Source organism: Chiloscyllium punctatum, chromosome 10 (assembly GCF_047496795.1).
Source record: "Chiloscyllium punctatum isolate Juve2018m chromosome 10, sChiPun1.3, whole genome shotgun sequence".
NCBI classification, from domain to species: Eukaryota; Metazoa; Chordata; class Chondrichthyes; order Orectolobiformes; family Hemiscylliidae; genus Chiloscyllium; species Chiloscyllium punctatum.
Genome location: NC_092748.1, coordinates 68661895 through 68687084, shown reverse-complemented (window position 1 = coordinate 68687084; position 25190 = coordinate 68661895). Strand labels below are relative to the sequence as shown.

The window sequence follows — 25190 nt, the reverse complement described above, 5'->3', positions numbered from 1 at the left end:
TTACTCCTAAACCCTCCTGTTGATCCACATCTCTAAGATCATTTGGCAGGACTACAAGTAGTTTGTATATGTCATGATTTCCCTCTCGATTCTCTATATTCCAAAGCTACTTTGAAGCAGTCTTTAATTCAGGGACCACTTTCCCAGAATTACCTCTGCTTTTTCATCCACGGCATTTCCCTTTTGCTTTGCTATAACCAAGTTTTGAGGATAGCAGTAAAATTTAGTGTTTCTGGTGAAGAAATTTGCAGAAGCTTGTTTGGCATTGAAGGCCTGTGTGAACCAGAGGAACCAATAGTCAGATTTGTTTGACTGAATTTGATCAACCCGTATGCCATATTTCTTCACCAAGCTCAAAGGCTGACCCTGCTGTGCTAAGCTCTCTGCAAGTTCCTATTCAACTTGAACTCTCAGGCCTTCTCTCTTGATTTTCTTCCTGTTCTGCCTGCCAGTGCCATTTGAGCCAAGACCAAGAACAGAAGCCCTCTGTTTCTACTCATTCTCATTTCTGTGACAATACTTTGAATTTTTTTTTCATTTAATCTTCCTAACTCAATCTTTGGACTGGATAAAACCACTCATCCTTCAATACACCTACACAATTAAAGAATACTTTAGGTGTCTGTTCATGACATTTGAAATATTGTGTAACAAATTGACCTGCTGTGTTCCCCTGCACCAAACATTTTACTTTTTGTTTGAAGAGATAGGAATATTATATGCAGTGCTAAGTGTGAAAGAATCATCAATTGTGGTTTTGCCTGCCATTCATTATTCATGTCTATTTTCTCGCAATGATCAGTGAACACAAGAATGTCAGGTCCCTCAATTTCATACTTTCTAATCTTTCAACCTCCAAGTAAATGTACAAATACTTAAACCTATTTAGAATTATATTTCTTAAAGGAAATAACTTGCTAGAGCAAAGAGAAACTCATATTGAATGTTTTTTTAAATGCATAGAAACTTACTCCATAAACTTCTACCTCTTGCAGCTACAAAGTCTTTTATTTTACATATTAAAGATGAAGAGGAAAACAACTTTGTTTTTGAACAAGTCAGAACATATAGCCACATTGTAGATGAGATTTGGTTGGGGATCACATTTGATGTAATTGGTAAGTAATGATTAAAAATACTGAATGAAGTAAAGTCAAGGATGATGTATTTTTATGCCTTGTATCAAAGAAAATAACTATTTCATTATAAGTATCAAAAAATGTTTATTGCATTTTCAATTCTAAGATCTACTCAGAGCAATGAGGTCAGAAATTGGTGGAGAAACTCGGCAGGTCTGGCAGCATGTGTGGAGAGAAAGCAGAGTTAACTTTTCAAGTCCAGTGACCTGCTGAGTTTCTCCACCAACTTCTGTTTTTGTTTCAGATCTTGAGCATCTTTTTTTTGTTTTATTGCAATGAGATGTTAAATCTGTCAATAAAATGTGCCTATTACAGATTTTCCAGCTAAAAACATAAGATTATTTACATGTGGTGTCTTAATATTTTATTTATTTAATATATATTTACCAAGTAAAACAAAAATTTGTTCATTTGTTCTACCCCTAATTTTGATTTCTAAGTTGTTGCTTCAAGTACAGATCTTCAGGTAGTGAAGGTCAGTGAAGTCCTGATTTTCAGTTCATTTAAATTATTAGGAAGGGAATTAAGCACTGCTGGTCCACAATTTTCCAAGCATTTCGCAAATGTTGTTCTTCGTAAGGTCATTTAATTGAAGGATCAGCACTAACTTGACTGAGGTACATAATCCCCTTCTTGTCTCATGTTCATATATGCCTGAACAATCTAGAATGCATTGGGTAGATTCACTGCTCCCATTCCCTCCTGATAGTATCAGTCTATGCTACTGATACTAAGCAGAGAAGCATGCCACATGAGATCTTCAGCAGATATAGGCTTAACTTTGACAAACAAAATCATTTTGTTCTGTAAACAAAAAGCAAGGAACTGCAGAAGCTAGTGTTACAATAAATTGATAAACCTCTCTGCTAATTAAACCAAAACACAGAAAAGCTCACTTCACATCGTAATCTGTTACAGTATGAGTGATCGAGAACTACCCAAATTCCACTATTGAACAAAAATATCAATTTTATTCTTTAATGCTAAAAATTAACATTAAACAACAACAATAACAACTCTAAGCCTTCTTTCTCTTAAAGATTTGTTATCTACCTCCAACTCTATAACAATATACTGATCCAGTAAAGCCCCTATTAAATTTACAGGAACTTAATTTTCAAAACCATACAGTGGCTGTCGTCTCCAGTGTCGATCTTCCTCTGCTTGTAGATCTCCCTGGGTTATCTTCAGTTTTCTGCTACAAGGATGTTTCATATGAAAATGGTACCTTTGACAGAGGGTGTGGTGAATAGCAGTCTTTCAATAACAGTTGGTGCTCTTTCTGGCTAACTATCCAAAATGCCTGCTTTTTTTTTAAATATCCCAAACATTGGATTGTCTCATGGTTCATTGTTGTGAAAACAGTAAAATTAAAATTCAATTGGGTTTTAGTATCTTGGGACATAGTTCACAATGGTTAAATTTAAACTGCTGTGAAAACAACTGAGGTATCTCGGTTACAGCCAAACATTACATCTTTCAATTTTCTAGCACACACTATGACTGCTTTCAGCTTTCACTCTCTCTTAAAGGTACAGTACACGCCTTCAACTTCATAATGCTATAAATCTCAATTAAAAGCAGAATTTACTTGAAAAACTCGGCAGGTCTAGCAGCATCTTTGGACAGAAAGCAGTCAATGTTTCAGGTCCAATGACCCTTCTTCAGAACTTGATGAATCTTCTGTTACCAAAACGTTTCACTGGACCCAAAACATTAACTCTGCTTTCTCTGCACAGTTGCTGCCAGACATGTTGAGTTTTTCTAGTAATTTCTGTTTTGATTTTAAATTTTATTCTATTTTGCTTAATAACTAAATAAGTTATATCTGAGTTATATGAGAGTCATTGGTAAGACTGTAGCCTGTAGTTTAAAGTGATTCAAGTAGAATCATATAGTCGTAGAGATGTACAGCACAGAAACAGACCCTTCGGTCCAACTCGTCCATGCCAACCAGATATTCTAAATTAATCTAGCCCCATTTGCCAGCACTTGGCCCATATCCTTCTAAATCCTTCCACTTTACTGAAACTTTCTGGTAACATGTGTATCTGGAGACAGTAACGTGATAGGAAGGTGTAATCAACAGTGCTATCAAGCAGCACCTGCTCGGCAGTAACCTGCTCAGTGACACCCAGTTTAGGTACCATCTGGGCCACACAGCTTCTGACCTCATTACAGCCCTGGTTCAAATATGGATAAAAGAGCTGAATTCCAGAGATGAGGCGAGAGTAACAGCCCTTGACATCAAGGCTGCATGCAACCAAGTATGGCATCAAAATGCACAAGCAATACTGGAATCAATGGGTATCAGGGGGCAAACTCTCTGCTGGTTGGTGTCAAACCTGACACACAGGAAGATGGTCGTGGTTTTTGGATGTCAGCCATCTCAGCTCCGGGACATGTCTGCAGAATAATGTCTCAGGATAATATCTGAGGCCTAACCATCTTCAACTGCTTCATCAATGATTTTCCCTCCCTCATAAGGTCAGAAATTGGGACATTCACCTATGATTGCATCATGTTCAGTGTCTTTTGCAACTCCTCAGATACTGAAGCAGTCAGTGTTCAAATGCATCAAGATCTGGGCAATATGCAGCCTTGGGCTGACAAGTGACAAGTAACATTCGTGCCAGGCAATGACATGTCACCAACAAGAGACAATCTAACCACTGCTGCTTAACATTCAATGGTGTTACCATCACTGAATTCCCATTATCAACATCGCAGGGGGTTGCCATCAACCAGAAACTCAACTGGACTTGCCACATAAATGCAGTAGCACCAAGAGCAGGTCAGAGGCTAGGAATACTGCAGGGAGTAACACACCTCCTGATAGCCTGAAGCCTGTCCACCATCCACAAGGCACAAGTCAGGAGTGTGATGGAATACTTCCCACATGGCTGAGTGAGTGCAGCTCCAACAACCTAAACTTGAAACCATCCAGGACAAAGTAGCTTGATTGGTACTATATCCACAATCATCCACTCCCTTCACCACTGACACTCAGTTGCAGCAGTGTGTACTATCCACAAGATGCACTGCAGAAATTCACCAAAGATCCTTAGACAGCATCATCCAAACCCATGACCACTTTCAGACTAGGACAAGGGCAACAGATGCATAGGAATACCGCCACATCCAAGGTCCTATCCAAACCACTCACCATCCTGACTTGGAAATTTATTACCATTCCTACAATGTTGCTGGGTCAAAATTCTGGAATTTCCTCCCAAATGGTCAATCCACAGCAGGTGGACTTGTAGCGGTTCAAGAAGGCAGCTCATCACACCTTCTCAAGGGCAATATATACTGGCCAGCCAGCAATGGCCTTCCCCCACAAATTCATTTTAAAAAGACTAGTTGCCCTGCCGCTGCCAAGAACTGTTCTTTATACCCTGATGAGCAGAGCTTTTCATGTGATATCAGGTAACATAAAAGAAAATCCCAATGTTTTTATAAATACATCATGATAATGAGGGTCGAAAAATACAGTTCATTAATCCTGTTACTTTAAATTTAATTTTTCTTTATTCATTTGTGAAACATGGGCACACTGGCTGGCTAGCATCCCTAATCGCCCTTGAGAAGGTGGCGGTGAGTTGTCTTCTTCAATCACAGCAGTCCATGTGCTGTAAGTAGATCTATAATGCCATTTGGGAGAGAACTCCAGGATTTTGACTCAGCAACAATGAAGGAATGGCAATATATTTTCAAGTCAGGATGATGAGTAGCTACATAACAGAAAGATTTGGGAGTCCTCATCCATGAATCACAAAAAGCTAGCAAACAAGTTCCGAGGGTAATAGGGAAACAAGTAGAATGTCAGTGTCTATTTTAAAGAAAATAAAGAATAAAAGTATCAAGGTTTTATTGAAACTATACAAGGCACTAATCAGAACACAGCTAGGATACTAGCTTTATCGAGGGAAAGATATACTGGCATTGGAGACATTCAGAGAAGGCTGATCCCGTGTATGCAGGGATTGTCTTACGAGGAGGGGTTGAATAAGTTGGGCCTATACATTTGGAGTTTAGGAGAATGAGTGGAGACCTTATTGAAACATACAAGATTCACAGGAGACTTGCCAGGGCAGATGTGGAAAGGTCGTTTTCAATTGGAAGCAGAGTCGAGGACAGAAGAGCATTATCTAAGAGTAAAGAGTCACCCATTTAAGACAGAGATGAGGAGAAATTTCTTCTCTGAGGGTGGTGAATCTGTGGAGTTCTTTGCTGCAGCGTACTGCTGGGGCTAGGTTGTTAAGTATATTCAAGACTGTGATTGACAGAATTTTTTAAATCTGCAAGGGAATTAAGATTTATGGGAAAAAGCCAAGAATATGGGGTTGAGGATTTGTAGATCAACAATAATCTAGTTGAATGGCAAAGCAGACATGATGGTCTGAATGGCCGACTTCTGCACCTATGACTTATGGTCCTAGAACTTTTTAGCACCTGGGTATAGATTATCATGTGCTGAGGATTTATCGGCTTTCAGTCCCATGAATTTCTTGAGCACTTTTTTTTATTTTACAATTACCAATTCAATTCAATTCTTCCCTCTCAATATGTCCTTGTTTCCCTATCATTTCTTTTGCCTTCTTCGGTGAAAAAAAGAACTAAAATCGTTGTTTAATTGCTCTGCCATTTCTTGTTCTCCACTATCAATTCTGGAAAGAATTCTGACTCCTAAATCCCCGTCTGCTCAAAGTGGAAATTCAGCCCTATGACTCAATCAGGATTCTTCAATCTGCCTTGCTCACAGTTGACACAGGCCCCCTGTATTGGGTTCCGAACTAAAAGGACACTGATTAAGTGGAAATTTACATTTATAACATCACAGAAGGAATTTGAGCAACTGTACACAAGGCGAACAACTGCTGCCTCACTGCTCACATTAAAATTTGGGCCATGTGTTCTTTGTTCTAGTCATCAGGCATTCGTATGTAGACAAAATAGAGAAAAGTTATAGCTTTATTCTTGATGTTAAAGAAATTAAGTATGAAAATGTGAACATAAACTGGGAAGAGACATTTCAGAGGAGATCTTAGAGAAGTATTATAACTATTTTACAATGGAAATTATTTAATTGAGATTGCTTGTCGGACACTGACTGTCCACATTATTATTAATGAAAGCAAATTTACATAAGCGTTGTCTTGCCCATTCATGTAACAACAATAGAAGACCTGTACAATTCCTAGGAAATAGCACAAGTGATGCAGTTTTTCTATGAAGATTATTGCAGACTAATTGGAAAAGGTACATGGAAATTCACCAGGCACCTTCGTTGTAATAACAGTATTGTCATTAAATTTGTCATTAAATGGCAGGACATGTTAAAAGAGTTGTTTATAAAATATAAATGTATTCTAGGCATCATTATTTGGGGCAGGGAGTACTTTAACAAGGTGGTTATGATGAACTTGTAATAAGGCATCAACTGAGTATTGTGTACAGTTCTGGCTGTCACAGAATAGGAAAGATATGAATTCCTGTGTTGTACTTTTACAGTCCAAAGATGTGCAGGTTAAATGGATTGGCCATGCTAAATTGTCCCATAGTGCCCAGGGATGAGCAGGCTAGGTGGATTAGCCGTGGTACACGTGAGGTTACAGGACTAAGGGAGGGTGGGTCTTGATGGGCTGCTGTTTAAAGGGTTAGTGCAGACTTGATTGACTGAATGGCCTCTATCTGATCAGCAGGGATTCTATGATTCTAGGTTTATGAGAGTGGTTCCAGGGATGAGATACTTCTGTTATGAGGAAAGATCAGAAAAGTTTTTCTTGCAGAGGAGAAAGTGAAGAGGTGATTTGATAGATATTTTCAAAATTATGAGGGGCCTGGACAAAGAGAAACAATTCCGAATTGTAAATGAATCATGATCTCAGTGCACAGTTTTAAAGTATTGTGCAAAAGAAGCAAATGCAAGCTGAAACAAATGCCTGAAAGTGTGGTAGAGGTGGGATCAATTGAGGCATTCAAATGTCTATTGGATAATTATTTAAAAATAAACAATGTGCAAGATTACAGGTAACAGGCAAAAGGTGGCCACCAAGTTAAAATGCTTAGGGAACCAGTACGGTACAGAGACAAAGTACTGAATCATCCTTTGCACAAAAATGATTGTGCAATTTCCCCTTTCAGTTATTTGCTGTCCTTTATAACAAATATGATCATAGACAGCTACAAGATTCCCATCCTTGAACAGACTTTCAGAGGAATTTGTGTAACATCATCTCCATATCTGGTTTTCAAACCTCTTTTGGGCATTTTCTTAGATCACACAATGCTAATTACAATTGCATGCTGATTGATAAGGGAAAACAGATTTAGAAAATATCAAAATTTTTCAAATTTTGAAATTTGTTTTAGATGCAACATATATAAATTTTTGTATTGTTCCCAGAAACATTTCCCAACAACCATTAATCACAATAATTCTTTTGACAGCTAGATTACATTAATCATGCCTGTACCTACCAAAATCTTAGTGAATTACTTCCATGTATTTCATCTCAGAGGAACCAGCAAATGCATTTCAGATAGCATCTTGTATTAAACAGTGCTGTTACCTATTAATCATGAGCACTGCTGATAGATTTATTATCCAGCAATCATGACAGAATGTTGTCGATTATTTGAATGATTGTGGGAAGTGTTGATGTGTTAAACTGCTACATTTGTGTATGCAGTTTTGCTAAGATATTGCATTGAATGGGCGTGATTATAGTTATTTTCATTCTTTTACATTCCAGATAATACCCTCAAATGGTTTGATGGAACCTCAGTAACTTACTCAAATTGGGGCTCAGAAGAGTCTGAAGCAAATAATTTTACTGTTGGTTTATGTGCGGCAATGAGATCCTCAGATGGTTCATGGTTTATGACAGATTGTGGTGAGGGTCTTGGAACTGTTTGCCAAACAGGTATGCAGAAAACATATTCAAGGATCCATTTGTGATATTTAAACTAATGAACCACTCATTAATAAATATGACAGTAGTTTAAAATTACTAAGTAACCAGATGCATCTTCATATGGACTCATAGAGTCTATATGAAATAGACTCTTCAATCCAACTCATCCATGCTGACCAGATATTCGAAATAAATCTAATCCCATTTGCTAGCATTTGGCCCATATCCCTCTAAAGCCTTCCTATTTATATATCCATCCAGATGCCTTTTAAATGTTGCAATTGTACCAGCCTCCACCAGTTCCTCTGGCAGCTCATTCCATACACGCACCTCTGTCCTTTCCCCTCTCACCCTAAACCTATGCCCTCAAGTTCTGGACTTGTTCACCCTGGGGAAAAGACCTTGCCTATTTGCTCTATTCATGCCCCTCATGATTTTAAAAATCTATAAGGTCACCCTTCAGCCTCTGCGCCCCAGGGAAAATAGACCCAGCCTATCCAGCCTCTCACTGTAGCACAAATCCTCCAATCCTAGCAACAACTTCGTAAATATTTTCTGAACCCTTTCAAGTTTCACAACATCCTTCCTATAGCAGGGAGACCAGAATTGCACACAGTATTCCAAAAGTGGCCAACCAATGTCTTGTAACATGACCTCCCTATTCCTATACTCAATGCACTGACCAATAAAGGCAAGCATACCAAAACACCTTCTTCATTATCCTATCTACCTGTGACTCCACTTTCAAGGAACTATGAACCTGCACTCCAAGGTCTCTTTGTTCAGCAACACTCCACTGCACCATCCCATTGACTGTTTAAGTCCTGCTATGATTTACTTTTACAAACGTTGTACTTCACATTTATCTAAATTAAACTCCATCTGACACACCACGGCTCATTGGCCCATCTGATCAAGATCCCGTTGAACTCCGAGTTAACCTTATTCACTGTCCACTACATCTCCAATTTTGGAGTCAACTGCAAACTTACTAATCATACCTCTGATGTTCACACCCAAGTCATTGACGTAAATGATGAAAAGCAGTGGATTCTGGATTAGTGGTGCTGGAAAAGCACAGCAGTTCAGGCAGCATCCAAGGAGCAGTAAAATCGATGTTTCGGGCAAAAGCCCTTCATCAGGAATGCAGGCAGAGTATCTGAAGGGTGGAGAGATAAATGAGAGGAGGGTGGGGATGGGGAGAAAGTAGCATAGAGTACAATAGGTCAGTGGGAGAAGGGATGATGGTGATAGGTCAGGGAGGAGGGTGGAGTGGATAGGTGGAAAAGAAGATAGGCAGGTAGGAGAAGTCATGGGGACAGTGCTGGGCTGGAAGTTTGGAACTGGGGTGAGGTGGGGGAAGGGGAAATAAGGAAACTGTTGAAGTCTACATTGATGCCCTGAGGTTGATGTGTTCCGAGGCGGAAGATGAGGCGTTCTTCCTCCAGGCGTCGGGTGATGAGGGAGCGGCAGTGAAGGAGGCCCAGGACCTCCATGACCTCGGCAGAGTGGGAGGGGGAGTTGAAATGTTGGGCCACAGGGCGGTGTGGTTGATTGGTGCGGGTGTCCTTGAAATGTTCCCTAAAGCGTTCTGCTAGGAAGCGTCCAGTTTCCCCAATGTAGAGGAGACCGCATTGGGAGCAATGGATACAATAAATGATATTGGTGGATGTGCAGGTAAAACTTTGGATGTGGAAGGCTCCTTTAGGGCCTTGGATGGAGGTGAGGGAGGAGGTGTGGGCGCAAATTTTGCAATTCCTGCAGTGGCAGGGGAAGGTGCCAGGACAGGAGGGTGGGTTGTTTGGGTGCGTGGACCTGACCAGGTAGTCGCGGAAGGCGGAAAGGGGTGGGGTGGAAAATATATCCCTGGTGGTGGGGTCTTTTTGGAGGTTACGGAAATGTCGGCGGATGATTTGGTTTATGCGAAGGTTGGTAGGGTAGAAGGTGAGCACCAGGGGCGTTCTGTCCTTGTTACGGTTGGAGGGGTGGGGTCTGAGGGCGGAGGTGCGGGATGTGGACGGGATGCGTTGGAGGGTATCTTTAACCACGTGGGAAGAGAAATTGCGGTCTCTAAAGAAGGAGGCCATCTGGTGTGTTCTGTGGTGGAACTGGTCCTCCTGGGAGCAGATACGGCGGAGGTGGAGGAATTGCGAATACGGGATGGCATTTTTGCAGGAGGTAGGGTGGGAAGAGGTGTAATCCAGGAAGCTATGGGAGTCGGTGGGTTTGTAAAAAATGTCAGTGTCAAGTCAGTTGTCAATAATGGAGATAGAGAGGTTCAGGAAGGGGAGGGAGGTGTCAGAGATGGTCCAGGTAAATTTAAGGTCAGGGTGGAATGTGTTGGTGAAGTTGATGAATTGCTCAATCTCCTGGTGGGATCATGAGGTGCTGCCAATGCAGTCATCAATGTAGCACAGGAAGAGGTGGGGAGTGGTGCTGGTATAATTACGGAAGATGGACTGTTCTACGTAGCCAACAAAGAGACAGGCATAGCTGGGGCCCATACAGGTGCCCATGGCTACACCTTTGGTCTGGAGGAAGTCGGAGGATTCAAAGGAGAAATTGTTAAGGGTGAGGATCAGTTCGGCCAAACGAATGAGAGTGTCGTTGGAAGGGTACTGTTGGGGAGATCGGGAGAGGAAGAAACGGAGGGCTTGGAGGCCCTGGTCATGGCGGATGAAGGTGTAGAGGGACTGGATATCCATGGTGAAGATGAGGCATTGGGGACCGAGGAAACAGAAGTCTTGGAGGAGGTGGAGGGCGTGGGTGGTGTCTCGAACATATGTGGGGAGTTCCTGGACTGGGGGGGATAGGACAGTGTCGAGGTAAATAGAAATGAGTTCAGTGGGGCAGGAGCATGCTGAGACAATGGGTCAGCCAAGGTCGTCAGGCTTGTGGATCATGGGAAGGAGGTAGAACCAGGCAGTGCGGGGTTCCCGGACTATGAGGTTGGAAGTTGTGGGTGGGAGATCTCCTGAGGTGATGAGGTTCTATATGTTCTGGGAGAGGATGGTTTGGTGATGGCAGGTGGGGTCATAGTCGAGGGGGCGGTAGGAAGAGGTGTCCTCGAGTTGGCATCTGGCTTCAGCGGTGTAGAGGTCAGTGCACCAGACTACCACTGCGCCCCCTTTATCTGCTGGCTTGATGGTAAGGTCGGGATTGGAGCAGAGGGATTAGAGGGCTGCACAATATGAGGGTGAGAGGTGGGAGTGGGGGAGTGGGGTAGACAGGTTGAGGCGTTTTATGTCCTGGTGCGGGCGGAAGTGGTGGCAAACACGGCAGTGGGGGGGTGGAAGTCACTGAGTGTGTGATATCAGCGATGATGTGAAGGGCGGAAGTGATGTCACGTGTGGTGCATGAGGAATTGTGAGGGGCGGAAGTGGCTGTGGAAGTGGCCATGATGGGCACGGAAGTGATGTCATCGATCAGCGTGGGGATGGTGGCTGCACCAACCGCATGGCTAATGGCGTCCAAGCAGTTCCAGAGGCCGGGAGAATCTTCTAGAATGTTTGAGGAGCACTGGTTATGGAGATGGGTGGATAGAGAAGTTTATTGTACTTACAGTTTTTGATGTTTGAGATGGAGTTGAAATGCTGTTTGCTGAGAGTATGAATTCTCCTGAGGATGTAGTACAGAGTGGGTCCTTTGCATTTCTGAGAGAGTGTGGCCTTCAGCTGAGGCAGGGCTGACTGGAGAGAGGTTAGGTGCCGGCGCATTGCAGCGAGCTTGGAGTGGAGGATCTTGAAGGTGAACCGTTGCTGGTGTTTTTGAATCTGTAGTCTGTACTATTTGTCCTGTTTTGATCCGAACTCTGCTGGTTTAAAAGTGGTCCGGAGTCCGTGTGGGATGAGTTGGTTACGGAGGCAGGCACTGAGGAAGCAAATGTGGCTGTGGTAGCGAGTCTGTTTCAGAACATGGTTGAAGAGCTTCAGGGCAGAGGAAATGACCTGGGAGTTGCAGTGGGAGAGGGACTTCCTGAGATTCTTGTAGAGAGAGGAGGAAAACTTCTACAAGGCAGGTATCCTTGCAAGAGGATTCGCAGTAGGGTTAAAATTAACTAGGTAAAAACAATGACTGCAGATGCTGGAAACCAGATTCTGGATTAGTGGTGCTGGAAAAGCACAGCAGTTCAGGCAGCATTCAAGGAGCAGTAAGATCGACGTTTCGGGCAAAAGCCCTTCATCAGGAATACAGGCAGAGAGCCTGAAGGGTGGAGAGATAAATGAGAGGAAGGTGGGGGTGGGGAGAAAGTAGCAGAGTACAATAGGTGAGTGGGGGAGGGGATGAGGTGATAGGTCAGGGAGGAGGGTGGAATGGATAGGTGGGAAAGAAGATAGGCAGGAAGGACAAGTCATTGAGACAGTGCTGAGCTGGAAGTTTGGGACTGGGGTGAGGTGGGGGAAGGGGAGGTAAGGAAACTGTTGAAGTCCACACTGATGCCCTGGGGTTGACCCAGCACCAATCTTTGTGGGACACCAATAGTCACAGGCCTCCAGTCTGAAAAGCAACCCTTCACCACTATCCCGTCTTCTACCTTTCAGCCAGTTGTATAACCAAATAGCAATTTCTCCCTGTATTCCATGAGATCTAACCTTGCTAACCAGTCTGCCATGAGGAACCTTGTTGAGCACCTGACTGAGGTCCACATAGATCACATCCACCGCTCTGCCCTCATCAGTCCTCTTTGTTACTTCTTCAAAAAACTCAATCAAGTTAGTGAGACGCAATTTGCCACACACAGCCATGTTGACTATCCCTCGTCAGTCCTTGCCTTTCCAAATACATGTAACTCCTGTCCCTCAGAATTCCCTCCAACAACTTGCCCATCAGGCTGACCAGTCTGTACTATCTCCCCCCCCATCAATTTTTGAAAGCTCTTGCCTAATACTGTCAAAATTTTCCTTCCTCCAATTCCGAACTTCAACTTTTAGAACTGATCTATCCTTTTCCATCACGATTTTAAAACTAAAAGAATGATGGTCCCTGGCCCCAAGGTGCTCCCACACTGACACCTCAGTAACCTCCCCTGCTTAATTTCCCCAAGAGTAGGTCAGGTTTTGCACCTTCTCTTATACACACATAACAAATTCCTCTCCATCCAAGCACTGAATACTATGGCAGTCCTTGACAATGTTTTGAATGTTAAAATCCCCTACTATGACCAGCTTATTATTCTCACAGATAACAGAGCTCTTTACAAATTTGTTTCTCAATTTCCAGCTGACTGTTCGGGGCTCTATAATACAATCCCAATAAGGTGATCATCCCTTTCTTATTTCTCAGTTCCACTCAAGTAACTTCCTGGACATATTCCCAGGCATTTGTCCCTGGATGTATTCACAGGAATATGCAAAATAGATGAATTAGTTTATACAGTTGTGGAACAATATTCAATGAGAAACTGTGTCAGGTTCAGTCCCCATCTGTGCTAACTTGGTGTTTCTGTTTGTGGAATTAAAATCAGTCAGAATTCATGCTCCAGCCATAGATTGCTATTGCTGGGAAATTCTGCTGGAGGTTTGTATAAAGATTGGATTTGTTTTCCAATGTTAATCTAGCCTTCACATTCATTGCTGAGGATCATACACAAATATTAACCACTCATCGAGTCTGCAACCTGTGAAATCATATGGCATCAAGCAGTCAAGAGAAGAAACTCAGTGAGTGTGAGAGAAAAATAAGTGAAACATGAAGTAATGATCTGTGTAGCACCTATACTGCTTGATTTAATTTTTTAAAAACTGAGGTCTGTTAAACTGAGGCCAGTTTTGCAAACACTAATCACTTTCAAAACCTCCAACAGATAGACAGCAAGCACACAACAATTGTAAGTTGGAAGTACACTGTCCACAATACTGTTACAGTTTTAAAGAACACATGCAGTGCTCAGAAGTGATGGAATAGTGGTAAGGTCATAACTAGTAATCCAGAACTCCGGGTCACTGTTCTGGGTTCGCATCTCACCAATGGGTAAGATGATAAAATTTGAATTCAATCAGAAGTAAAAGACTGGGATAAAGTGTCAATTGTTGTAAAAACCCATCTGGTTCACCTTAGGGAAGGAAACCTCCTGTCTTTACTTGGTCTGGCCTATATGTCACTCCAGATCCAGAGCAATGTGGGTGACAATGAGCTGCCTTCTGGGGATTTGGGGATAGCCAGCGAAGAAATGAAAAAAAGGCCCAAAGTCCTCATTTTGACTTGATGCAGTTGGTGACTGCTTCACACAGATAAATAATGCGACTGGGTAATATTTTATAGAGTCATAAAGTTATACAGTACAGAAACAGTTTTAAAATATACTTACCTCTAAGGTGGAATCTGGCCAGCAGCCACACTCTCTTAACATACCTTTTGTTTACAACCTTCCAAAGATTTTTCTGGAACAGTGGTGGCGAAAAGGTATTTAAATATTTTTAAGGCAGTGGCTGATGGGTTCCAGATGAGCAAGTGCTGAAAGCTTGTCAGAGTTAGCAGGAACATAGGGTGATCAGATCAGCTATGAACCTACAGAATAAGGGCCAAGTGGCGCATCCTGTTCTTAATTCATTTGACTGTATGATTTGTAGTTGCTAGTTCTACCAGAGATATAGTCTTTCAGAATTTCTGCTGACCTGTTTACTCTCACTTTGACATGTCCAGGATTAGGAATCTGAAGATCAGGGTTAGGTGACATGCCTTTAATTGTATCAATGAAATGCATATCCTATGGACCTGTTGGAATTTCTGAGCAATGCTTTACTGTTGTGTTGGCAGAGGAAGGTTAGGTCTTTGGGGAATCTGAAGTTGGACAAACATCTTCAAAACTTCTTGGTTACTGATCTTTCTGTATCCAATCAATAGCATTTTGCCCTTGAAATCCACATCATGGGCCGTATGTCAGGTCCATTGTTTTATGAAGATGTACTCACTGCATTTGTACAGCAGACAGAACGGACAGAATGTCTGAGATAACACACAATCCCACTACTCCCATTGCAAAATGCAAATCAGAATGGACACTGTAAATGTTTTCTTCAGAGCCATAACAGAACAGAATCCGTTCCAGATATAATTCCTGCCCCACAGATCACAGCGCACTCCATTTCTGCCCTTGTTGATTTCTAAGGCCAATATATTAGCAGTGCAACAAAGCTTTATCATGTATGTTTGCTGTCGCATATTTTGAATATTGCAGAACTGTATTAAAAAACTAGATAGCAGTAGGAATACCTCTTGCTTTGTATGAGTTATTTGTATTGGTTTGATGTGTTCATGGAGAAAGTGAGGACTGCAGATGCTGGAGATCAGAGCTGAAAATGTGTTGCTGGAAAAGCGCAGCAGGTCAGGCAGCATCCAAGGAACAGGAGAATCGACGTTTCGGGCATCAGCCCTTCTTCAGGAATTGGGCTGATGCCCGAAACGTCGATTCTCCTGTTCCTTGGATGCTGCCTGGCCTGCTGCGCTTTTTCAGCAACACATTTTCAGCTTTGATGTGCTCACAACATGAATTTATGACTGCATGCAGTTAGATAATACATGCAATTTGAAGTTATATCTAACTGTCAGTCTATGCATTACTGGTATAAAGTGTAATTTTTAAAATATATTCAGCACAGCAATATTCCTATTTTCCTCATTGATGGCCTTAAAGGGCTATATTTTCCACTGGCTGTCAGGGTGCCAGGAATCTAGGGAAAAACCGCATTGTGATGTCCCCAATACATCTGTGCCCCCACAGGTACAGACTGGGACCAGCATTCACTGCACACTCCAAAGAGGTAGAGAGTCAATTTAGCTAATTGAGGATCCATTTTGAAATGGTGTTAGTATTTCCCCATTGTTAAAGTGACATCTCTCCCCATAAAAATACAACTCAGTAAAGGTTAACTACAATCAGGGGACCAACGCATCAATAGAACTGAAAAATCCATTCCCCTAATGATGGGGGCACAGGCATAAAAGGCTGCAACCACATTCATCACAATTCCAGTGAACAGGTTTCCTCTCCACTCTGGTTAGCCCTGCTGGCTTCAGGCCTCTTTATTCATCGCATCTCTGCACATAACCTGGAGGTGCCCTCGAATTTACCTGCCTGCTTCCTGCTGGGGCCATTGGCCTATGACATGTCCAGACCCCTTGTTTGGGTTTTCACCCTCAGAATCTGTCTGCCATTCTTAATTATGTAGGTGCCTCCCAGAAAATTGCAGAGTGAGTGGGTCTGATGGCAGTTTCCCAATGGTCACTGGAAAATTCATCCTGGTACTACTTAATGTTTAATATCTCATTACTTCAGACACATTATATAAAAGTACTGCATGTCTACATGATTTATTTATATCAACATTTCAGATTTGAGTGGACGTACCTACATCCCAAAGCTACAAGGTAAGTTGCCTACAAATGTATTTTATGGGAAAAGTACGAATAAAATGTGCTTTATATTGTGTTGAATAGGCCCAGGCCTTTATAAAATTGTCAACTTTTAGAAACCTTTGTCAATGGAAACCAATGCTGATAGTTCATCCAAATCTACTGTTCCATTTTCAAGGACGCCAAAGTTGCTGACAGAATTTTACTCGTTCATTTTAAGAGTAAATGTTATAAGGTCATACATGCTTCATTACTCTTCCAGATAAACAAAAATCATAAAATACAATATAACTAAAGCTTCACTTGGACTCAATCATTCAGATCAAATGAGTAGCCCTGGTAATTTATTAAATTGTAAGGAATAACACACCTAATATTATAAAACAGCTGTCCTCCATTTCACTATAATGACTGTCAAAGGTAATCACTAATAATCATTTTCATACGCATGCATGGCCTATCTATTGCACTTTGCATGTTCTGAACGTAAGTTTGCTCAATGAGCTGCAAGGTTCATTTTCAGACGTTTCATCACCATACTAGGTAACATCTTCATTTAGCCTCCGGATGAAGCACTGCTGAGTATTCCTGCTTTCTATTTATATGTTTAGATTTCTTTTGCTTGATGTCATTTCCTGTAGTGATGTCATTTCCTATGACGGTGTCATTTCCTGTTCTTTTTCTCAGGGGGTGGTAAATAGGGTCCAAGTCAATGTATTTGTTGATAGAGTTCCGGTGGAAAAGTCATGATTCTAGGAATTCTCGTGCATGTCTCTGTTTGGCTTGTCCTAGAATGGATGTGTTGTCCCAGTTGAAGTGGCATCCTTCCTTATCTGAATGTAAGGTTACTAGTGAGAGAGGAAAACACTAGTCTGGAGGCTCACTGAAAATGCTACCTAGTATGATGACGAAACGTCTGAAAATTAACCTTCCACCTCAGCGAGCAAACCTACACCCAGAACCTCAACCTGACCTACAAATCTCCTCAAAACTCACTAACTTTGCATGACTGTAACATTTCAATTATAGCCCATTGCCTTCATCAATTTTGTCAAGTTATTTAAAGAAAGAAAGTTTCAAAAACTTTTCAAGTAATGGTAATATTGAGTATTTTTTCAACTTCAGAATTCATTTGAGACCAAGTTTTTAAAACAGCAGAATCTTCATGTTAATGGCTTCTTTTTGTTCATACATTTAAATTTCACAATAATCTAAAGTTATTCACTTTTGCTTCAGTGGCAAAGTGTTTCTTAATTTATATTTAACAGGGTGCCTGTTATAACACCAACACCAATATTTCAAAAAATATTGCTAATGACTAACAGAAGCATGCGTTTGTAGACTGCTATGTGTTTGAGAAATTGGAAGAAAACCATGTCAGTCATAAACTTTAGGCTGTTTTAGTTGAGGTGACTATTACCATATTTTTGTTCATCCAACCTGCTATCTCCTATGTGGCCCAGTGGCACATTGATAATGCTCATATGAAGTGTGCCGATAGGTTTGATTAGATTAAAGATATCTAAATATAGATGGTTGTCATCTTGAATTATTATTCAGTTCACCTTTTTCAATATGTTTGAGTGTCAGCGAAATTGGCAGAGAAATAAATTTGAATTCACGATAATCAAATCATTAATGTCTAAGAAGAAAAATGAGGTTTTGTAGAATTCACTCCAGATTTCTACCGAAGTATTGAACCGTATAGAATAGTAAATGACTGTTTAACCAATCATGACTGTGTCATGTCTTTGTAAAAAAGCTATCCATTTAATCCCATCCTTGTGTTTTCCTGTATATTTTCAAATGTAAATATGTATCATTGTTTCTCTTAAAAGTTATTATGGATTCGGCTGACCCCACTGTTTAGGTTTGGGATATTCCACTTCCTAATTGGTGTTTTTACAAATATATAAGAGCTCTGTGTCACAGTTGTAGTGTCCCTACTTCTGGCAGACACATCATAATGTATAGCTTCTGCTTCCTTTAAGATTTTAAAGCTTTTTTTTGCCCTAATCTTATCAACAGTAAATCAGTCACTTCTTCCATCTTTCCCAAAACCACGACTGCCTTGCGATTCCATTTTTTCCTTTTGTTAAGATGAAGGTTAATTGGATTTTCTGTAAGCATTTTTTTTTCTTTCCACAGGATACCAAATTGGAAATGGAACAATACTTAACATTGTAATAGCATTGGTGGTAACCGTGGTTATTGTTTTGGGTGCTGTTGTGTTCTGGTATCTTTGGAAGAAGAATCAACCACCTTTCAGATTTTCAGGGAATGCATATTACAGACAAACTACCCCTGAAGGTACTGATTGTGATGGAAATGTTCTTATTGCTGCATTTGAAAGGAATAGTGAAGCTAACTAAGTGAATCCATACACCTACAGTACAAGAAAGACTTTTTGGACTTAAGATTTTAAATGATGGATTTAAATGTTGACCTGCGATTCAACAATTAATACTCATTTAAACATAGGTTTAATCATTGTCATACAATGTGGACACAATTTTCTGCACATTGTGCATTCTCTATAAGGATTTTGCACTTATCCATTTTTCTAGATGAAGTAGCAGGCTTTGATTGAAGAGCTTGTTCTAGTTACATAAAGTGCACAAACATTTCATTTTATTAAGTATTGGAAACAGAATTGTATTCTAGTGTTCTAAATTTAATAATTTGACTAGTGCACATATCCATTCAGTTGATATTGTGTGTTTGTGCGGTTTGCTGAAGTTGAAGCAAAGGCAGAGACATTGTACAATCTCATGGGAGGCTGTGTTTCAGAGAACTCTAGGCCAAATTATGCAGGTGATGTTTGCCTATCACTGGTTTACTGTAATGTCTGGTTCAGGGGTTGTGTTGTGTTTTACTGGTTTAAGTAAATTAACCCACAGGGTCAATTAATCCTGAAATAGATAGGAGGGTCTTGTCTTGCCCTTTGTGGGAACAGCAATTTCCTCCATTCCCATCCCCTTTAAGGGAACCCAGCAGTGAGCTATCCCTGAACCATGGGGTCATCCTTTGTCTGCCCTGCTGACATTTCATTGGTGACAGCAACTTATTCCTCTGCACTGGAACGAATGCTGCAGATACAGGAGATAAAAGTTTTGGGCCAGGGTGGTGAGCAGTCTGTGTCTTGAAACCAGGAATCTGTGTCTTTCAGGTTAACATTGTTGGTCTGTGGCAGAAAGAGGTGTGCAACAATGCATAAACTTTTAAGCTAATACAGGCAATTTCCTATCTTTTGAAGTTAAGATAGCTGCGTTCCTGTGCACAGATCCCATGCTGTTTCTTGTGAATTGGCTTGCTGTCTTATGAACCTATTTGGCAGGTTGTTTACCCCTAAACACCAAATGCATGCATTTCTGAATCTGAAACTATGACCTACACTGTTGGTGCATAGCTCTGTCCATGGTGTGCACCTTTGACTTGAATTGTCGTTCTGCTTTGCACCATTGCAACATAGGAACATGGTTTGGTCTTTCTGGCCTGTAATATCATCAACTCAATTCTTCTCATTTTGTTGAACGAATAAAGGCATCATTTCTACCATTTTATTGGATGGATAGGAATGGAATGTGCAGGATGGTGGTGTCACAGGAGATCAGTTTGAGGACTGGATCTAGTTGATATATACCCTCTCTCTTTTTGGCCAATACCTTCTACTGAGTGACCATCCACAGCCAGGAGACCATTAAAAATGGCATTGGTGTTCCTCTTGTATAAAGGGATAAAAATTTAAATGTTGACATGAGATTCAATCCCATGCTAATACATTAGCAGAAAAACAGACAACAAGCTCAAATCAACTACTTTGATTACATAAGAACTAGAATGTGGTATTTACTGTATCCGCTGCTCCCGAAGCGGTCTCCTCTACATTGGGGAGACAGGACGCCTACTAGTAGAACGCTTCAGAGAACGTCTCTGGGACACCTGCGCCAATCAACCCCACCACCCCATGGTCGAACATTTCAACTCCCTCTCCCACTCCAGCAAGGACATGCAGGTCCTGGGCTTCCTCCGTCACCACTCCCTAACCACCTGATGCCTGGAGGAAGAACACCTTATCTTCCGCCTCGGGATCATCCAACCCCATGGCATCAATGTGGATTTCATAAGTTTCCTCATTTCCCCTGCCCTCCACCTTATCCCAGTTCTAACCTTCCAGCTCAGCACTGCCCTCATGACCTGTCCCACCTGTGCATCTTCTTTCCCACCTATCTGCTCTACCCTCCCCTCTGGCCTATTACCATTCGCCCCATCTCCATCCACCTATTACACTCTCAACTACCTCCCCCCAGCCTCACCCCACTCCCATTTATCTCTCCACCCGCAGGCTCCCAGCCTCATTCCTGATGAAGGGCTTTTGCCTGAAACATTGATTTTCCTGCTCCTCGGATGCTGCCTGACCTGCTGTGCTTTTTCAACTCCACACTCTTGACTCTAATCTCCAGCATCTGCAGTCTTCACTTTCGACAGTGAAGCAATTCAACCCCTCTAGTCTGCAAGTTGCATACTTACGGCTGATTTCATCTTAGCCTCAACTCCACTCTCCTGCCCAGTTCCCATAACCCTTCAACTCTTTACTAATTAAAAATCTGTCTATCTCCTCCTCAAATTACTCAGTATCCCAGCATCCATCACACTCTGGAGGAATGAATTCCATAGATTTAAGACACTTTTTTAAATCTGCTGCCCCTTATCCTGAAACTAACCTCTTGTTCTGGATTACTCCATCCTCTCTACATCGAATTTGTCAATTCCCTTTAGCCTTGCTTACCTCAATTTGCTCTCCTTTCATTTTTCTAAACTTCAGAGAGTTTAGGACTAATCTGCTCAATCTCACTGCATAAAGCAAACCCCTCATCTCTGTAATGAATCTGGTGAACCGTCTCTGAACTGCCTCGAATAAAACTCCATCCCCTCTCAAGTGAGGGGATCAAAATTGTATATCATACTCTGGGTTCAATCTCACTAACAGCTTGTACAGCTGCAACAACAATTCCCTGCTTTTATATTCTGTTCCTTTAGACATAAGTGCCAAAATTCCATTTGTCTTCCTTATTACCTGATGTATCTGTATACTAGTTTCTGTGATACATTCTGCGATCTGTCTGTACAGAAGCACCCTGAAGTTTCTCCATTTAGATAATAAGTTACCTTTCTGTTCCTCTGACCAAAGTAGATAACCTTGCACTCATCCACATTAAACTTCATCTGCCAAATTTTGGCCCATTCACTCATTCACCTAACCTATCATTGCTGCAACACAGCACCAGGGATCTAGGTTCATTTCTAATCTCAGGCGACTGTGTGAAGTTTTCACATTCTCGGAGGCTGAGGGGTGACTTACAGAGGTTCACAGAATTATGAGGGGCATGGATAGGATAAATAAACAAAGTCTTTTCCCTGGAGTCGGGGAGTCCAGAACGAGAGGGCATAGGTTTAGGGTGAGAGGAGAAAGATATAAAAGAGACCTAAAGGGCAACTTTTTCATGCAGAGGGTGGTACATGTACGGAATGAGCTGCCAGAGGATGTGGTGGAGGCTGGTACCATTGCAACATTTAAGATGCATTTGGGTGGGTATATGAATAGGAAGGGTTTGGAGGGATATGGGCCAGGTGCTGGCAAATGGGACGAGATTGGGTTGGGATATCTGGTCGGCATGGACTGGTTGGACCGAAGTGTCTGTTTCCATGCTGTACATTTCTATGACTATAAGTAAGATAAAAGTGCTACAATATGCATATGAATTAGTACAAAGGGCAGTACTTAATGAAGGCAAACAGGAATCATGTCTGCCCAGTGGGTAGCAGACAGTGAGTCCCTTATTACCTCTTCTGGGGAACGTCCACCAAATTAAGTAGCAATCAGGCAGCCGAGCACCAATAAGCATCTAGTTGGTCCAAGGACTTCAGGAGTTTCCTCCTATTCAGAGGCTTCCAACTGTCCATCTCATGGCTATTGTGGAGACATAGGCTGCTGCCAGTAATGACCTGACTCAAGGGCAAGGATAACTGAGCAACCCAGGCTACATTGAGTAATAGTAGGGTAGGGACAATTGGGGAGGGGCAGTTCCAGTAAGGATTGCCTCTCTGTTTCACTAGATTAGAGTGGTGCTGGAATAGCACAGCAGGTCAGGCGGCACCACTCTAATCTAGACTCTGATTTCCAGCATCTGCAGTCCTCACTTTTTCCTCTCTGTTTCACTATATTGTTGTTGTCGCTAAATAAATTTGTTGGTTAAACTCTTTGCCTAGGAACTTGAGAAGCAACTCTATCACTTGACCCTGTTCCTACATTCTAATAGGTCATGGTTGATCTATACTCCAGTGCCATTTATCTGCTTATGTTCAAAATCCCTTGTTACCCTTGTCTAACAAATAGCTATAAATCTCAGTCTTGAAAATTTCAGTTGACTCAACCATTCCTTCTTAGAAGGAGTTCCAGATTAGCAATGCTCTCCTTTTGAGGGGTATAGGGACCTAACTTATTTCACTCTTAATTTATCTAGTTCTAAAGTTTATAATTATGGATTCCTATATTAAAGCATATGCAGGTAGACGATCCTTTATTCGAAATGCTTGGGACCAGCTGTTCTTCGGAATTCGGAATTTTTTGGTTTTCAGAAAAAGTGACAGTTTAGTGGTGAAATTTTTAAAAATCTTATGGGAGGAGCAGGTTTCTAAGTAGGAACAGGCCGTCGGTGCTTGGTCACGCCCCCCCCCAACCCCCCCAGTCTCATCTGAGTGACGCATGTTGAGTGGGTGTCGACTTGGGATAACTGTTTGCAAGCCAAACAACCTTATTAATGAGAAAAAAACTTTCAGATTTCAGAGCTTTTCTGTTTTGGATGTTTGGATAAAGGATCTTCTACCTGTAGTTTCATAGCACCAACCAAACTGAATTTCTTTATAATATTATCCACGTTAATTAGGGTCCTCTTCAGCCTTCTAAAATCAAGGGAGTACAAAGATTAGGCAATCTGTCCTTTAATCCTTTAAACCTTGATAAAGTTCTGATAAACCTGCACTAAAAATCTCAATGATATTATATCTTTAATCAAATGCAGAGGCCTGAAATAAATACAGTACACCTGATTGGTTCTGTCCACAATTCCATACAACGAAGCATCATTCCTCATGTACAATTTTCAGACTCCCTTGAAATAAACATCAATTATCCATTCAACTGTATTTTTAGCTAAGGATGAACAAAGATATTAGTGGAAAAATCCATGCACAGTTCTATTTGAGAGTGGCATGGTGGTTGAGTGGTTAGCACAACAGTCTCACAGTGCCAGGGACTTGGGTTCGATTCCAGCCTTGGGCAACTGTCTATGTGAAGTTTACACATCACCCTGTGTCTGCATGGGTTTCCTCCAGGTGCTGCAATTTCCTCCCACAGTCTGAAGATGTGCAGGTAGGGTGGATTGGCCATGCTAAATTTCCCATTGTGTCCAGGAATGTGCAGGCTAGATGGATCAGCTGTGGGAAATGTAAGATTACAGGGACAAGGTAGATGAGTGGGTCCGGGTGGGATGCTCTTCAGAGGGTTGGTGCAGACTCGATGGGCTAAATGGCCTGATTCCACGCTGTAGGCGTTCTATGATTTTATAATTCGACGAACGCTGTCTCAGCCATGCAAATAGCAAGCAAAAATAGTGACTGCACTACACAAAAAAATTTTGGTCCTAGTCTGTGTAGTGAAGTCAAGTGAGAAATAGTTTGTTTAGGCGGCTGAGCTTGCCAATTGAGTATTAACAGGCACCATAACAGATTAACAGTAAAATGACAACACATGCCATGAAACATTATAGCCTGATTTTATGTAATGTTCCTGTTTTTGTGATTGTTGTATTGTACAAATTCTAAAAGTTCAGTTTTATTGCTGTTTTCCATATATGCAAAGTATTTAGTCTCAATCGTATACTAGTCATTAAAGAAAATTTACAGTTACTAGTGGTTCTACAAAGAAGTGGGGGACCAAAACATGTAACGAATTATTCAAATAAATGATAATTCCAAATTAAAGTTAGTTTTATTATTTTTCTATTGTTAGCATGTTAATTGTTCCTCAAATATTGTGTTATAATTTTGTTCAGTTACATTGGTTTATATCCATTCATCAGTCATTGTCTTAATACTATCACCTTTCCAATTTTTGTGCAGTGAATATGTGATAAAAATTTGGGACAAGGTAAAACTTTTTTTAATGTTCTTCTGTTACTCACCAAGAGTTGTTAATGAACTTTTCAAATGAGCACTGTTAGCTAATGTTAATTTGATTACATTTGGACTTGCACGTATTTGACAAAAATGACTATGCATTTCTACCATGCACACATATCTTGTTACTCTACTGCTTGTATGTGCAAAGCAAAAAATTTCAATTTGAGTTTGTGATATGATTGTATGTAACAGATGGTAAAAATAATTCTGGCAAATGTATCATGTTTCTCTGCAATTTTTTTAAACACTCTTCCTGTTTTTATTTGGTTTCTTTGGGATCTATCAGTTCCATGTTATCATTGACAGCATCGTGGTGTAGTTTTCAAGGGAACCACTTGGCTTCTGACCACCTTTTTCAAAGCTTGCAGTTGTATAAGTTATTTAGTGTTGATTTTGATATCACTTGCAAGTTCCTTTTAATGTCCCCTTTTTGTAGCTCTTGATAGCTGTTTTGAAAGCAGTTTCTGTTCTTTGCATGTTTCCCATTCACATGGAACAACATCAAAAATGTTTATGCACAATATGATGATAAGATTTG

At 41.2% G+C, this 25190-nt stretch overlaps 1 protein-coding gene across 3 annotated transcripts in view; it reads left to right on the top strand.

The window, feature by feature from the left end:
- The window catches only part of pla2r1 (phospholipase A2 receptor 1), a 154843-nt gene extending 129985 nt beyond the window's left edge, over positions 1–24858 (top strand). The window contains exons 27-30 of one of the 3 annotated variants that reach the window (XM_072579437.1): positions 1026–1118; positions 7898–8068; positions 16391–16426; positions 18560–24858. In XM_072579437.1, coding sequence (XP_072435538.1) covers positions 1026–1118; positions 7898–8068; positions 16391–16426; positions 18560–18783 — 524 coding nt within the window. In that variant the 3' untranslated portion in view covers positions 18784–24858. Of the gene's footprint in view, positions 1–995; positions 1119–7897; positions 8069–16390; positions 16427–18559 lie in introns of all 3 variants that reach the window. The other 2 variants (XM_072579436.1, XM_072579438.1) reach the window with 2 other exon arrangements.
- The last annotated feature ends 332 nt before the right edge of the window (positions 24859–25190 follow it).